Source organism: Monodelphis domestica, chromosome 1 (assembly GCF_027887165.1).
Source record: "Monodelphis domestica isolate mMonDom1 chromosome 1, mMonDom1.pri, whole genome shotgun sequence".
Classification (NCBI taxonomy): Eukaryota; Metazoa; Chordata; class Mammalia; order Didelphimorphia; family Didelphidae; genus Monodelphis; species Monodelphis domestica.
The window spans coordinates 461,439,982-461,454,640 of record NC_077227.1 but is presented as its reverse complement, the minus strand read 5'-3'; the positions used below and the strand labels follow the sequence as shown (position 1 = coordinate 461,454,640).

At 40.9% G+C, this 14,659-nt stretch overlaps 1 protein-coding gene across 12 annotated transcripts in view; it reads right to left on the bottom strand.

The window, feature by feature from the left end:
- SPTAN1 (spectrin alpha, non-erythrocytic 1) overlaps positions 1 to 14,659 on the bottom strand; it is a 65,317-nt gene that overhangs the window by 3,966 nt on the left and 46,692 nt on the right. For 6 of the 12 annotated variants that reach the window (XM_007475091.3, XM_056822564.1, XM_007475092.3 and 3 more), the window contains 21 exons: positions 14,364 to 14,463; positions 14,002 to 14,199; positions 13,769 to 13,915; positions 13,079 to 13,182; positions 12,712 to 12,874; positions 12,334 to 12,348; positions 10,634 to 10,765; positions 10,313 to 10,450; positions 9,448 to 9,552; positions 8,922 to 9,130; positions 8,098 to 8,218; positions 7,639 to 7,760; positions 7,027 to 7,159; positions 6,215 to 6,313; positions 5,371 to 5,530; positions 4,570 to 4,646; positions 4,275 to 4,484; positions 3,586 to 3,882; positions 2,782 to 2,894; positions 1,795 to 1,812; positions 336 to 398 (listed from right to left, as the gene is read on the bottom strand). In XM_007475091.3, coding sequence (XP_007475153.1) covers positions 336 to 398; positions 1,795 to 1,812; positions 2,782 to 2,894; positions 3,586 to 3,882; positions 4,275 to 4,484; positions 4,570 to 4,646; positions 5,371 to 5,530; positions 6,215 to 6,313; positions 7,027 to 7,159; positions 7,639 to 7,760; positions 8,098 to 8,218; positions 8,922 to 9,130; positions 9,448 to 9,552; positions 10,313 to 10,450; positions 10,634 to 10,765; positions 12,334 to 12,348; positions 12,712 to 12,874; positions 13,079 to 13,182; positions 13,769 to 13,915; positions 14,002 to 14,199; positions 14,364 to 14,463 — 2,724 coding nt within the window. The remainder of the gene's footprint in view (positions 1 to 335; positions 399 to 1,794; positions 1,813 to 2,781; positions 2,895 to 3,585; positions 3,883 to 4,274; positions 4,485 to 4,569; positions 4,647 to 5,370; positions 5,531 to 6,214; positions 6,314 to 7,026; positions 7,160 to 7,638; positions 7,761 to 8,097; positions 8,219 to 8,921; positions 9,131 to 9,447; positions 9,553 to 10,312; positions 10,451 to 10,633; positions 10,766 to 12,333; positions 12,349 to 12,711; positions 12,875 to 13,078; positions 13,183 to 13,768; positions 13,916 to 14,001; positions 14,200 to 14,363; positions 14,464 to 14,659) is intronic. The other 6 variants (XM_056822568.1, XM_016422597.2, XM_003339619.4 and 3 more) reach the window with 3 other exon arrangements.

The window sequence follows — 14,659 nt, the reverse complement described above, 5'->3', positions numbered from 1 at the left end:
CACTGGCTGGTCTCCTGGATTCCTGTTCCAGATCCTGCATAAGGGTCTAATGTTGATGGCCAGAGACTTCACGGTTTGGTTCTTAACTGCTCTGAGTTCTTAATGTGTCAATGTGAGGTTTCACAGGTTTAGTTATGCCATATTCCCACAGGAAAAGCACACACCCAGGACCTGGGGTGGGAGTGGGGGTTTGGGTGCAGTGGAAAGGGCATTGTTCCCTCCTTCCCAAGCGGCCAAGGGCAGTGAGTTAGTGAGAAAGCAGAGCCGCCTAGGAAGTCAAGAGTGCATTGGTAAAACCACAGTGAGGTAAGAAGAGAAAATAAGAGGAGAAAAACCTTCCAGACAGATCATCCCCAACTTCATACTGATAGACACGAATGACCCGACGATATGCTATGCTATTCAAAGAAAAGAAACCAAATGAATACACACCAAAGGAGGAAGAAGGGAAAGAGGCAAGAGCACACAGACGCAAACACACTATGAGGTCCGAGCTGGCAATGCACAGAGAACAGTAACATCAAAGCTAAGGCAGGCGTCCAGTGGTGAACTAGAACTGCTACCCATGAGGGACCACAAGCAGGCTAAAAAACTCAAGAGGATTAGAATGGAAAGGGAAAAGACTATTTGGGATCCTCAAGGAAAATGAGCATTTTACTTCACCCAGACACTACCGGGGGATAGAGACCTCATACAAGGGCTTTGAGGGTGTGAGTCTGGGAAGGAGAGCCAAGTGATGTTGTCCCAGAGGTCTCAAGTTAGGTTCTTTGCTAACAACTTCTCTAACAATCCCTTTTCCTTCCTCCCAGGAATGACTTCATTCTGACTCTAACCTGGTCCCCCTAGCTTGTGCCCATAAAACCAGCATGGTTTCATGGTTACAAGAAGTAGCAGTCCTGAGGTGTGGCCTAACTTAATGGATCCAAATGCTATGAGGATGGGTGTTCCTATCTTGCATGGGAAGATCTACAGCAGATTTTATATTCTTTGATCAACCCTCCACTCAAGAAGAAAAGTTAGTACTGTACTCAAAATTTAGTTTTCAAAAATATCTTATTTCCCAGGGCAGGATAGGATCCTCACAAGTTCCTTTAAGTCTTCTTGATGGTTTAAAGAAGAGCATACTTTTCTTTAAGACCCGATAACACAGCTCTAGTTCTGAATATAAAATGAGTTATCATAGCTCAACCTATTTCAAGTAATTTGCATAGATGATCCCCAAACTGACAACAAGCTGATGTTTCTCTGTACTAGTCTGAGCTTTTCCACTTTTTAGATCATATTCCACCTGGCTTTGCCATATAACTATTGCCTGACAACTATTTGCCTACTGGGCAGATGGGGAGAACAGATATAGCCATGGTATGTTACACATCAATGGGGAAGCAAGAGTTAAACACTTGGGCTCTCTAACTGATGCCTTGTCCTCTTATCATGCTATTTTTGCCATTTCTGCCATAGGAGACTGTCTGGTTGACCAAAAAACAAAAAAGAGAAATGGCTCTCCTCCCCAGGCCTTGGGTCCTAAAGGGAACAGGCATACTTTTTTACAAAGCTTCTGAATGTCCAGGCTGGGCATCAGGGTCGAGGGGCACTCTCTTTTGGGGAGGGATGGTGCCTGGCACATCATAAGGGTGGTACAATCCACTCCTGGACAGGCAGGTCCATCATAGAAACATCCATAAGCCAAGCCACTGGGAAAAGGGGGGATTGGGGGAAGGGGAAGGGAACACAAGCACACAATACACCAATGCCACAATACAAGCCTGGGGAAAATAAAAAGGTGATATTAACCCATCGAGGAGATATGTTCTGTGGCGACGTGGATCCAAGAAGCAGGCAATGTCATCAAGAGGAGCAACCATTAAGAGGGGAGAAAAAAGAAGAGAAAAAAACATTATTAGTATAACGTCTATGCATCACACACTTCCACTAGTCCTTCAACAAGTAGGCACTTAGCAACTGCTATACCCGAGGCATGATGAAGGGAAGCCTTTCTATTCCCAATTCCTGGATTTTGGAAAATAGTATGAAAAATTTTTTGGCTTTCTTAACCAATCTCTTCTTTACTTGAAGAAACAGATTTGTCTTAACTTTCTTTCTGCTCCTTTCACAAGCACCCACTATGTGTCAGATGAGGTCTAGGCAACAAAACTATAAAAACAACAGTCTCTGTCATGTGAATGAAATGGTAGCCAGTTTGGCTGGAGAGGAAGGAAGAGATGTAATGGGACCATGACAGGCTTTAAATGCCAAACGAGAATTTCTATTTTATCCTGGAGGTAACAGGAAGCCATGAAAACATTTTTGGTGGCCAAGTTTCAGTGAGAATTCTTAAGTGGTCTTTTTTGAACACTTACCTTCACCTTAAAATCCATACTAAGTATTGGTTCCAAGGTAGAAGGGTGATAAGGGCTAGGCAATAGGGGTCAAGTGACTTGCCCAGGATCACACAGCTGGAAAGTGTCTTAGGCCAGATTTGAATTTAGGACCTCCTGTTTCTAGCCCTGGCTCTCAATTCACTGAGCCACCAGCTGACTCCTTAAGTGGTCTTCTCTAATCTGAGTTGCAGTTTTTGAAGGCCAGGAGGTACTGCATTAGATATAAACTCTAGAAAGACTCTACAGCACAGCGATTTCAAAACAAGACTTGCCCTAAGGGCTGCTCTGTTATTTTCTCGTTGTGTATGTTTCTTGTGTGAAATAACATAAAGGGAATGCCTTAATGTCCCTGAAAACTAATGACATTTACTTTGTGCTGGATTAATGAGGAGCTAGATACCTGGTCTCCTGGATCCACTGGTGGAAGGCATTGGCATGCTGGGCAAACTCCTGTCTTAACTTGTCATTCTCCTCTTGCCTTCGCTGTTCCTTCTGAAGCTCCAGCTCCCGCTCCTAAAAGCCAGAGGGAGACAGAGTGAGCATTCAGGGGATAGCAACCAGGATGGCAAAGGGGCCCTGAGATTATATCATATGAGGAGTGGTTAACAGAACTGGGATGTTTAGCTTGGATATTAGAAGACTTAAAAGAGGACAGACACAACAGTTCTCAGTATCTGACATGCTGCTATGTGGGAGAAGCATCAGTCTTGGTTTTGGATTGGTCCCAGAGGACAGAAAGCTCAGTGGGTAGAAGCTACTTGTTAATTCTTATCAAAGAAGGGAACAAATGATCAAAAGGAACAATTGTCAAAGAAGCCTGGGTTCTAAGAAGGCTGATTTTATCACCTGTTGAGGACACTGTGGAGGAGTCCTTAACCTGCAATGTGAACTCGGATTTTTAAAAGAATATAGTTTGATAACTTATTTCATTATGTTAGTAATTTTACGCAATTTAAAAACATTCTAAGAAGGAGGGGTGGGGAGGTTGTAGGCTTCAAACTGCCAGAAGACTAAAATCTCTGGCTGTGTAGATGGAGTTCTTCAAAGTAGGGGTTCACTACCAGTGCCTTAGAAGTCTTTTCTTTCTCTTGAGATTTGACATATTGGCAGGAAAGGTCAGTTTGGAGTGGAGAATCACTGAACTAGGGACAAGAGGCTTAAAGTTCTGTTTCCAAATCATAGAGGGATAGTAGAGAAGACTTACTTTGATGATTTTCTGTAGGTTCCTCCAGGTTTCTTCCAGGGCCTCCATGGTGAACCAAGTATAGGGATTGGAGGCCACCCGGAAGCTCTTGATCTGTCGGTCTAGTTCAGCCAGCTGATTAAAATCTGCCTGGGCAGAGCTGAGTGAAGAGCGGAAGGCGTCATGGGCTTCTCGCAAAGCTTTGATTTCCTCCAGTGAATTGCATCGAACGGGGTCTGTTAGGTCCTCCTCAGCATTTTCAAACCAGCTGTTGAAGGCTGAAGCCTTCTTGGCAAAGGTCAGGAAAAGATCTTCCACCTGGAAACAGAGGGTTTATAACAATTTAAGATAGTGACAAACTTATTTTAAACCCAGAGGGCATCAGAAACACCTGTTAGTTTCTGGCCATCCTTACATTTTAATATCTATTCTCTCTGATTTTCTTTGTTTTCACTTCTGTCAATCAGCATCCCTATCAACCATCTCTCCTCCACCATAACATAATGGAATTACAAAGTCCTTTGCATTTTTAAAGGAAACTTCCTAAATAATCTACATATGCCCATATGATGTGCCATAAAGAGCTATATGCCACCTTTGGTTTGCAGTTATTACTGTAACAAATAAAATCCTGGTTCATACATCAAGAAAATTGGGTAACTTTTCAGTTTGGCCTCTACTTCAGAGAGCAGACTCATTCTCATCTTTACCTTTCGGAAATGTTCCTGGGCTTCTAAAAGCTTCTTCTTGCGAGTAGCCGAGTTGGCTAGTAACTGATTCCAGCGTTTCATGAGAGAGGCATGGCGAGCCTCAATGGCCTTGGACTGAACATGCTTGGCAGCTAGCAGTTGATCTTTGAGGGCTGTGATATTCGCAATCCCTTCTTGCTGGAAGGCCTGAAGCCCTGCGTCAAAGGTTTCCTGTGGTGAAAATGGGGTTAGGATGATGAGAGACATAAGAGTAAGCAGCTCACCTAACCTGCTATGGAAAGTAGGGGCCACTGACCTGTTTGGTGAGAAGAGTCTGAACAGAAGAGAGGTCCCTACCATAGTCATCTGTCTTCAGACTGTTTTCCTTCTCACCTGGAAATTTAAGGTTGGAAAATATGTAGCAACCCCTTCTCTACAAATGAGAAGGGCAAAGCAACATTTTGAATAAATTCAAATTCTATCAAACTTTTTCTACACATTTTTAGGCCAGCAGTGGAATCATGGGCCAAGTTGCTTCACTTACAAACTTTAGTTTCCTCAGCTACAAAACAAAGGAATTAATAATGATGAGCTTTTTACCCCAAATCAAGAAAAAGGAAAAAGACCTATATGTACAAAAACAGAGCAGCTCTCTGTGGTGGCAAAGGACTGAAAACTAAGGAATGGCTAACTAAACATACTATTGTATATGAAAGCAATGGAATATTAATATTTTGCCTTAAAGAAATGAAAAAAAGGAAAGATTTTGGAGAAACTTGGAAAAGAATGGAGTGAATAGAACCAGAAGTTCATTATAACACTGTAACAAGAAAAATTCTGAAAGACATAAGAACTCTGGTCAATACAATGACAAACCACAATTCCAGTAGACTGATGAGAAAACATGTTATGTATATATATATATAGTATGTCCTGAGAGATGATGGGTCTTGGTGCAGAATGAGATGGATCGTTTTTGGATATGGAGGGAGGGTAGGAAACACATGAAAAAAATAAAGCATTTGTTAAACTAATGACATTCTAGGGCTTCCCTTTTATTCTTTATCTAGGAAGAAAATTTAATTGACTGTAGCCAGCATCTCACTGAATTACTCACCAATCCAAGATTCTACCACATCAGCCTTCCAATTGAACTGAAGGAAAGCTGAGTTCTCATCTAGCTTGGCCTTCCTCTGAGCTGCAGCTTTTTCTAGGTCAGATACCTTCCCATTCAGGCCTTTCATTTTAGCAGAAATATTCTCCTCATGGTGATTGTTCTATGGAATCAAAAAAACCAAACGCATTGGCTTACATCACCTCCTGGTCTTAACCTCAGAAATGGCCACCTCAAATCCTGTCCTCTACCCAAACTCAGAAAGGCAACAATGCCTAGAAGAATGGCCATTTAGGGACCAACAGTAATGTGAGAGGATAATTAGCTAAGACATCAACAAAATAAGAGATAAGCTTGCACCTTATTTTATATTTATGTAACAAAGACTAGTAAATATTTCCTGGGTTACTAAAAATAGGAAATAAAAAAATCAACTTGGCATTAGATAAATGTTTTCTTTTATGAAACACAGAAAAGGAAGTGTTACTCTATGTGGACTTTTTACTTGGAAAAAACAAACAAACAAACAAACAAACAAACAAACAAACTGCAAAGCAAGTTCTCAGGGTCAATCAAAAAGCAGCCCATCAGGGGCAGCTAGGTGGCTCAGTGGATTGAGAATCAGGCTCAGAGACAGGAGAGGTCCTGGGTTCAAATCTGGACTCAGATACATTAAGTGACTGGAACAAGTCACTTAACCCCCATTGCCTAGCCTTTACCACTCTTCTGCCTTGGAGCCAATGCATAGTTTTGATTCTAAGACGGAAGGTAGGGTCTTAAAAAAAAAAAAAAGCAGCCTATTGATTTAACCAGAGGGAGATAGAATTTTTCTTTGATCTAAGTTTACCTTCTTAATGAGGTCCTGTCCATTGGTACAAACATCATTCACTCGGTCTTTGTGGACAGTGAAGTCTGTTTCAAATGCTTCATGTTTCTTCAGCAAGCCCTATGGGGGAGAGACAATATCTGTGGCTAGGACTCAGAGCCAGGTCAGTACTATGATTCACAGTTTGCTGGCTCCTTCTGTCATGCAAAAGACATTAAGAAATAAAGCACAGGTTTAAACTAAATACGCTTAGCAAAAACAAAGCCAAATTAAATAATTTTGATAAGAGGTAATTATTCTTATTTTAATGCTTTTTATCCAGTGGTAACAGCACTTAAAATCCTAGTATGGGAAACAACTCTTTCCATTTGTTCTTCTTTGACTGAGTCAACATAAAACTTGGGAAAGGAAGTTCAACAACAAGTTTAATTCAGACTAAATAATCATGCTGAACAAGTGACCCGTTTATTTAGTAGTTCAAAGATTAGAAAGTCCAGTTCATAATGGCAGTTTAGGGAATTCTAATTCTAATTCAGTTTCTCACAGGATGCTGTTACCATGTCTGGGGTACATCCCTGATCTTTGAGAACCAATATCATGCTCTCTCAATAAAATGACCTTTTGCGCCTTCATCAGACAATGCTGGGTGGACCTTATGTCTAATCTAACAGAGCATTTTATTTCCATGGGAAGGATGAAATATGGTATCCAGTGAGGCATAATCAGCAAAGGGAAAATTAGATCACTTTTATGCTATTCTGACAAAAAAAAGAAAATATTTTGAAAATAGTAGCTATTACAAGAATGGTGATCTTTCTAATAGTCTCATTTACCTGGATAGCAGCAAGAGTATCTCCATAATCCTCACTAGCTACCAAGGTCATTTTTTCATTGATCCAAGCTTCCTCTTCCTCCACATTGGCAACAAACTGCTGATACTCCAAGGACTCTTCCAAACGTTGGCCCCTATTAAGTGTGAAAAGCAGCTATTCTAAGTTAAGCTCTGGTGTCTCTCTTCCTGAATATAGAGAAGCTAGAAACGGGCATACAAAAAGGATGGTGAGAGTCTCCTCCCCTTATTCTGAAGGTACTTGTCATCATAGCTAAACAGAAGTCCTGTAACTCTAAGGTCGAAACAGATACTATTTAACTTCCTTTTCTTTCCTTGTGGTCAGGGCACAATAGGTAGTCAAGTTGCCTTAATGTATGTCCTCCCTTGGAGTTGAAGGCAGGATCCACAGAGCTGGGTGGGTAATGGACTGTGTACATGCTAAAGGGTATAGGGTCCAGGAATAGGCGAAGAGAGACAAAAGTCTATTCCAGTTCACTCTGGCCTCAGGGTACAACAGACACTGTTAGCATTTGATACTGTACACAAAGAGTGAGAAACCAAGTCCTTGCTTGGTTCATGAAACTCAAAGGAGCAGGCTCAGGGTTTCACTCACCGAGCAGCTGCCAACTGCTTCAGCTCCTTCCAATGCTCCACAAACTGGGCCAGGCGCTGCTGGATCTCCTCCTTGCCAATTGTGTTGTCATCAGACAATTTCTTTCCAGTATCCAGGACAGCCTGAGAGGCAGGAAATAATCACATGAGCTCTGCTCTCCCACTATCTAGTCAGGTCTCTTGGCTGTATACTTCTTTTATGATCCAATCAGACTGGCCTCCTTCCTCTTTGAGTCTTTTGATTCTTAAGTGTTTTATTAAGCAACTGAGATGCCCATCTATGCTGAGCATGCCAAGTACTGTCCTGAATGTCACTGATCCCTCTCCTCTCTTTTCAGTGTGCCCCAAGAATCAAATAAGGTCATCCCTCTGCTTTGTATAACTCAGGACACTACTGTTCTGGCTCTGTCTGGTCAAGTGTTCACCAGTCTCTCCTATCCAACTCCTACAATTTATTTACCTGGATGGCAGGTTCATGTGCAGCTAATTCGGCTTCTAGGCGTTTATGTTTTTTCCTCAGGTTCTGTACACCTGTTAAATCCCGGCCATAGTCCTCTGAACTCACCAGGAGCTTCTTCTCCCTGTACAAGAGAAAGCAAAGGAAAAAGTTAAATATCTAGGTTTTTTTAGGAGTGTTAGATCGGTGAATCACGAAGTTGTATTCTAGGTTAAAAAAAGATGGCTTTCAGTGGAGGCAAGGCCCAAACTGTTCCTCAGTCCTAACACTATAAATATCTTCAAAAATCCAACCCTCTCCTTGACCCTTCTTTGCAAGTTTTCTTGGAGAAGGATTTGGGGTGCCACAGGAAGGCCCTCGTATTACTCAATTTGCATCAGTTTTGCTCCAAAATATCAAAATTCTGATTAAAAACTCTTTAAAAGAAAGGAGACCCAAATCTTCTAGGCCACGCCATCTAGGGAACTGTGACTGATTTACCATCTCATTTATCTTCTCTAGAATCATCAAATCTTAAAGAGAGTTTAAAGAGAACTCAGAGATCTATTTTAACTTCCTCCTTTTACATGTCAAGAAGTAGAGGCCCAGAGAAACTTTTTCAAGGTCACAGAGCAAGTTAGCCTCAAGAAGCAGAGAACTCTTTTTAATATATAGCTGAAGGTGATCAAGGTCTACAGACTAAAGTGACAAGCCTTAGGACATCTAATGACTCAACAGTACCTGCACGGCAGACTGCCTAAGATATCACTTCATTCATTTACTGCCCACTGGTTCTGAGTCCCTGCCCCAGGTAAAAATTTTGATGACCAAATCTCAGAAGCACGTACTTGATCCAGGACTCCTCATCATCCATGTCCCGGAAAAACTGGTGCAGCCGATGTGACTCATTGAGCTTGGCTCGCCTGGCAGCTGCCATGCCCTTGATCCTCTGGAAGCGGCTGTTGATAGTGTCTCGCTTTTCCTTCACCTGAGAAGTGTCGAAGGCGCTGCTTGTCATCAGGCTGTCTGCTTGGCCATTTAGATCTTTCAGACGATCCTGTGGATACAGGAAAAGTGTAGGAAAGCTGGGTCTCTAGCATTGCAGATGCAAGCAATGAAACCTGGGTCTTATCAGTTAAGCTCCTCACTGGGCTGAGGGCATCAGCATCTCATCACCAGCTTATTCACCAGTTTGCAGAAGTAAGCTTCCAGGACGTTCTACTGGGTGAATGAGTACTCTTGAAGGAGTACACTGCAGACCTGGAGGCATCAGATCACAGAAGTCATTTGGGCCACTGTCACAGAACCCCCTGGCTCGTCCTGTGGGCTCTTAGCTGAAAAGGTCTTATCTCTCCTTTCTGGAGGCAACCTTACCTCGTGGGCTGATATGTCTGCCTCAAGTAGCTGATGCTTCTTCAGCAGGTTATTCACAGAAGCTAGGTCTTTACCATAATCTTCTGAAGCTAAGAGAGCCTCAACCTGGCAGAGGAAGAACCAAAGAAGATGATGCAATGTCACATAAATCTATACCTTTATGAGAACAAGACTGAAGTCACCTTTGAATCACCTGAAAGCTTAGTTGTTGTTGTTTTTAATCCTTACCTTCCTTCTTAGAATCAATACTATGTATTGGGCTAGGCAATGGGGGGTTAAGTGATTTGCCCAGGGTCACACAGATGGGAAATATCTGAGGTCAAATTTGAACCTAGGACCTCCTGTCTCCAGGCCTGACTCTCAATCTACTGAGCTACCAAGCTGCCCCCTGTAAGCTTAGTTTTTGCACAAACTATTTAATTTTAGGTTTTGCACCATCCAACACATTTTTAAGTTGTCCTGGTCACCTATCTTGGACATAATTGGGAAGTATAGACTATCTTAATTATTAGTATATACAATTCAATTAAAAAGTTCAAAGTACAGTAAAAACACTGGAACAAATTTTAAAATCAAATAAATTATTTTTCATTATCTACTATTTTGGCTTATAAACAATGAACTTTTTTTGTAACCCAAAATCAGACTAAATACAAACCCTTCTTTATTAAAAAATTCCATTTAGGGAAGTAATTTACAGTTGATGACCTACCTGGGCCAAGGTTTGCTTTAAAAAAATCTTCTGCTCTCTCTTCAAATAGGGCATTAAGAGCTATTTTCCTAAGTTTTTGGTTAGCTTGCAAGGGATATACTAAAATGAAGGGAAAACATTCTACTGGTACAGTGGGAAAGTTTCTACACTTACTTCTGACAACCAGAAATCAAAGTCCTTGATGCCAGTGTTGAAATTCTGTTGCTTGTTGGCTTCTTTCAGCTTCTGACTCTTCTCAGCTGATTTCTGCACTAAGAACTGCCACTGATCAGCGAGTGCTGCTAGACGAGCCTGTGCAAGAAAGAGAGAGAGTAAGGAAATGAGAGGTGCCCTAGGAAGCCTCTGTCTGTGCCAATCTATACTAGGATTTCCATTTAGGACAATGATGGATCTTGGGGTGTGCTGACATTTAAAGGTAAGTGAGGAAGGTCAGATAAGGCAATGTACAACAATAGGAAAGGTAAAGATTCAGACCTTAACAGCATCTTCACTGCCAGCACAGGCCCCTCGCTCAATGAGGGAGTTGCCCATGTCAATTACACCCCGGATTCGGTCAGCATTGGCATGCAGCTCAGCTTCAAAGGCTTGATGCTTTTGGTGTTTGCTCTGGAGACAGCAAAAACAAGTGTCATTACACAACAATTTGGACTGGGCTCCAAAGCTGTTCTCATGGATAAGGTTAGCAACAGAAAATTCTCTCAAGAGAAGAGTCTAATAAAGGAGTGTGAAAGGAAAGGAGGTATCAAAATAACTAAAATAACAAAGGCTGTTAATGGTAGAATTCTTCCCTTTTCCTCGTGAGGTTAAACAGGTTTCAGTGAGGGCTCTAAAATAATATACACTCTATTTTATAATATTATATATACTATGCTCATACCATCATATCTTATACCATAAGTAAATTTCAATTTTGTTTTACTTGCAAATTAATTTCCTCCACCTGGAAACACCATATATTTGAAAAGCCAAGAAGCAGAGAGAGGGATAGAACCATGAGAACAACTGGACCCAATGGGTGGAAAACAGGGAATATACCCTTATTAGCATAAAAAAACTCCACACAATAGCAATTATGACAACTGCAACTCTCCAACTCTGAGAATGACAACTAGGGAGAATCATATTCAAACAAACACATACACAAACAAACACAAAACCTCCAAAGAACTCAGAAGGCAGAGGAAAAAAAAGAGAAAAGGTACTACTTTGCTAAGGATTCTGCATCAAATGTTTTCTTACAGAGGCAGCAACTATTCAAGGATTGGGGCTATGCCACGGCTAACAAATCTGTTACTGAGAGTTAAGATGATGAAGGTGATGGGAAAAAAGGAACTTACCAGAGAATTTGCAAAAGGAAAAAAAGTCACTTAATATGACAATCTCATTATTAGCTTAACACAAACCCAGAAGGACTTACCATGTCTGAAAAGCTTACAACTATTACCTTTCATTAATTCCTGTTCTCCTCTATTTCTGATTATTTTGCACTTCAACTCCATTCTTCTCCTCTCCTCATCAAATTCTTCTTATTCTTTCATTTGCTTTTCACCCATTCATTCAAGTGACTATTCCATGACATCTAAATTATTTATTGTCCTCTGGGTAAAAACTCTCATTTGTCTTAGAGTAAATTGCTGTCCTACCAGGCTTTTAATGCAAAGATTAGCTTCTCCTTTTGTTAATTAGGTAACTTTTTTTTTTTAAAGAAATGATGACCTGAAAGTTCCGTATGTATTATTATTCCATTCTTGGCCAAAGAAAACTAAGTCAAAGGTCTAAAAAGAGGATACTAACATCTGCTAAAAAGATGTTAACATCTAACAAAAATATGGAGCTTAATATTCTCTGATACTAAGCATTTCTGTGAAAAGAAACTAAATACTGCCTCAGAATCAAACATATCATGCAGAATATGCCTAGACAATGAGTTTTTTAGGCTGCATGATTAAAACAAAGAAAGCCATATCCCGTAAGGGACACCTAGATGAAATATGGATGATTAGAGATGCCAAAGATGACTGGACTAACAAAATGAAATGAACACGACCAGGTACCAATGATCTATACAAAAGAAAACAAATACTGGCAGCTAATGAACCAAGCTCTTAAAAAACAAAACAAAACAAAACAACAACAACAACAACAACAACAACAAAACCACCAACCAAACTTACCAGCAGCTTGGAAAGCTACAAAATAGATTAAGAGAACAAAAGTTCAGTACACTGACAGATCAGTATCAGTTGCTAAAAATTACTATGCTATTCATACTTACCCCCTAAAAGTCAGCTTTTTGAAACAGTTAAAGATTTAAAATGCTTGATTTTAGACTAATTTATGCTATTTGGTCTTAAAATCATGTCACTGGGCAAGAAGACAGACATGAGAGCAAATGGTTACATCAATTCCAATGCTTGGATCAACTGAGTATTTTCCTGGGTTTCTCCATGAGTAACAAAAATGGGTTGCTTCACTTTCATATCTTTTCTAACACTTGTTAGGGTTCACAAAGCCTTCATGGGGCTAGATTTCTAATCAGTTCAGTAACTCACCTGAATGTTGGTAGGATCCTTATAGGATTCATCACTTGCTGTCTGCAACTTTTCACTGATCCAGGCCTCAATCTCATCCACATCTCTACTGAACTGCTGAAGAGTTTGTGATTCTCCTAGCTTGGATCTTTTCTCAATCATTTGGGCTTTTAGGCGTCTCCACCTACAAAAAGAAAATTAGACCATGTTAACATATTTCTATAATCCAGTATGAGATAAAAAAGCAAATGATGACCCACAACAAGGATTGGTGTGCAGCTGCCTAGAATGATTTCACTTTCAAAATAAAGTTTGCAATAAGCTATAGTATTGCCAGCCTTTGACCTAGTGGGGCAAAATTAATTCCTAAGAGATTTGTCATACTTACCTATCCAGAACCTCATTGCGACGGTTAGAAATGTCTCCTTTAGCATAGTGATCCGCAGAGATTAACTGGTCTGCAAAGGACTGTAGAGCTGCAATCTTCTCCTCCTGTTAAAGAAGGAATGCATAATTTGGAGTTGGGAAACACATGCAGGATGAAATACCTATAGAAGAATTATTAAGCCATGGCTCCATGTGAAGATGTTAGAAGAAGAATAAGTGCTCTTAGTGACTGAGAAAACCTTCATTGTGAAAGTGAATGTGCATTAACCCTTCAGGCTACCTTTTATTTATGACATCTGAGTACTTCATTATCAAAAAAGAACTTGACTCAAGAGGAGCTCATAGTTTTCTTTAGAAAAGAGAAAAGACATCCAAGGTTTGGCAGTAGGAGTCTGTAAAATACACATTTCCTGCCTCCACTTGCACTCTCCAAACTGGATAAAGGTCAATTTTTCCATTGGTGGATCCTGGGAGTTGATGGTAGTTTCTAAAATAGCCTTCTTATTACTCTTGTGCCAGCTGTCATTGTGAAGAACTACCCCCCTTTTTGGGAGGGGGAGGGAAAAAGGGTGAGGGAAGAGTATGTGTGTGACTATTTCATATTCTAACCTGCTCAAATCAGGAGGGTGAAATATGCAAAGAGAGGCAAAGAATGTTCCTAGGGAAGGTGATAGTTCATTAAATGTTGTACCTGAACATTGATTGCTTTATCAAAGTCTTCATGTTTCTTGATCAGAGCCTCTACACTATCCAGAGAGTCCCCTCGATCTTCAGTATTTAGAAAAGCCTCCCGAGCAGCCATCCAATTTTCTGCCTGTTCACAATCCCGGTGAAACAGCTGAGGAGAAAAGGTCAATGAAAGCTCAGTCAATAGGAGAGAGATCTATGGTGAAAAAGAAATGAATACCAAGGGTCACTAGGTACCTGCAGTTCAAGACACTGGTCCAGCATCATCCTGCGCTGGATCCAGGCTTTCTCCAGGTCAGCCCTCTCTTGATCGAGAATATCTAGTTTCTCTTTGATCTCGGGGCTGGCATAGTGCCCACGAGCCAACAGCTGCTGCCCAAACTGCTCAAATGCTTGGAAAGTGCCAGCCCTGGCATCAATTTCTGTTCGGTGTTCCTGCCAAAAGAAGGGAAAGGATTAAATAACTGGTGGTGGTACGTCCACTCCAATGTGATCAACCTACTCATAACAAAAGGTGGAGAAAAGTCTTCAACAAAGAGGAAATAAGTGGACTTCAAATATATGGTGACCTTAACATGCAGCAGGGAAGTCTCACCTACCTGATGTCTTTCTAACAAAGCTTCAGCTCCTGTGACATCCTTGGCTAATTCATCAGAGGATACTAAGCCCCGGATTCCATTGATCCAAGACATGAGGTCCCTGGAAAACAAACCCATGGAGAAATGCTATTATGTTCTCTGACAGGCATGGGGGAAATATAAGCCATCTGTCCAAGAAAATATGGTAACTTGCAAGTGCTAGGGCTTAAGCTTCTACCAGTATTCAAAAATCAGGAACTTCACAGATGAAAAGCCAACAATTCCACTGTTCAGCTCTTTTTAACAAGACAGACATC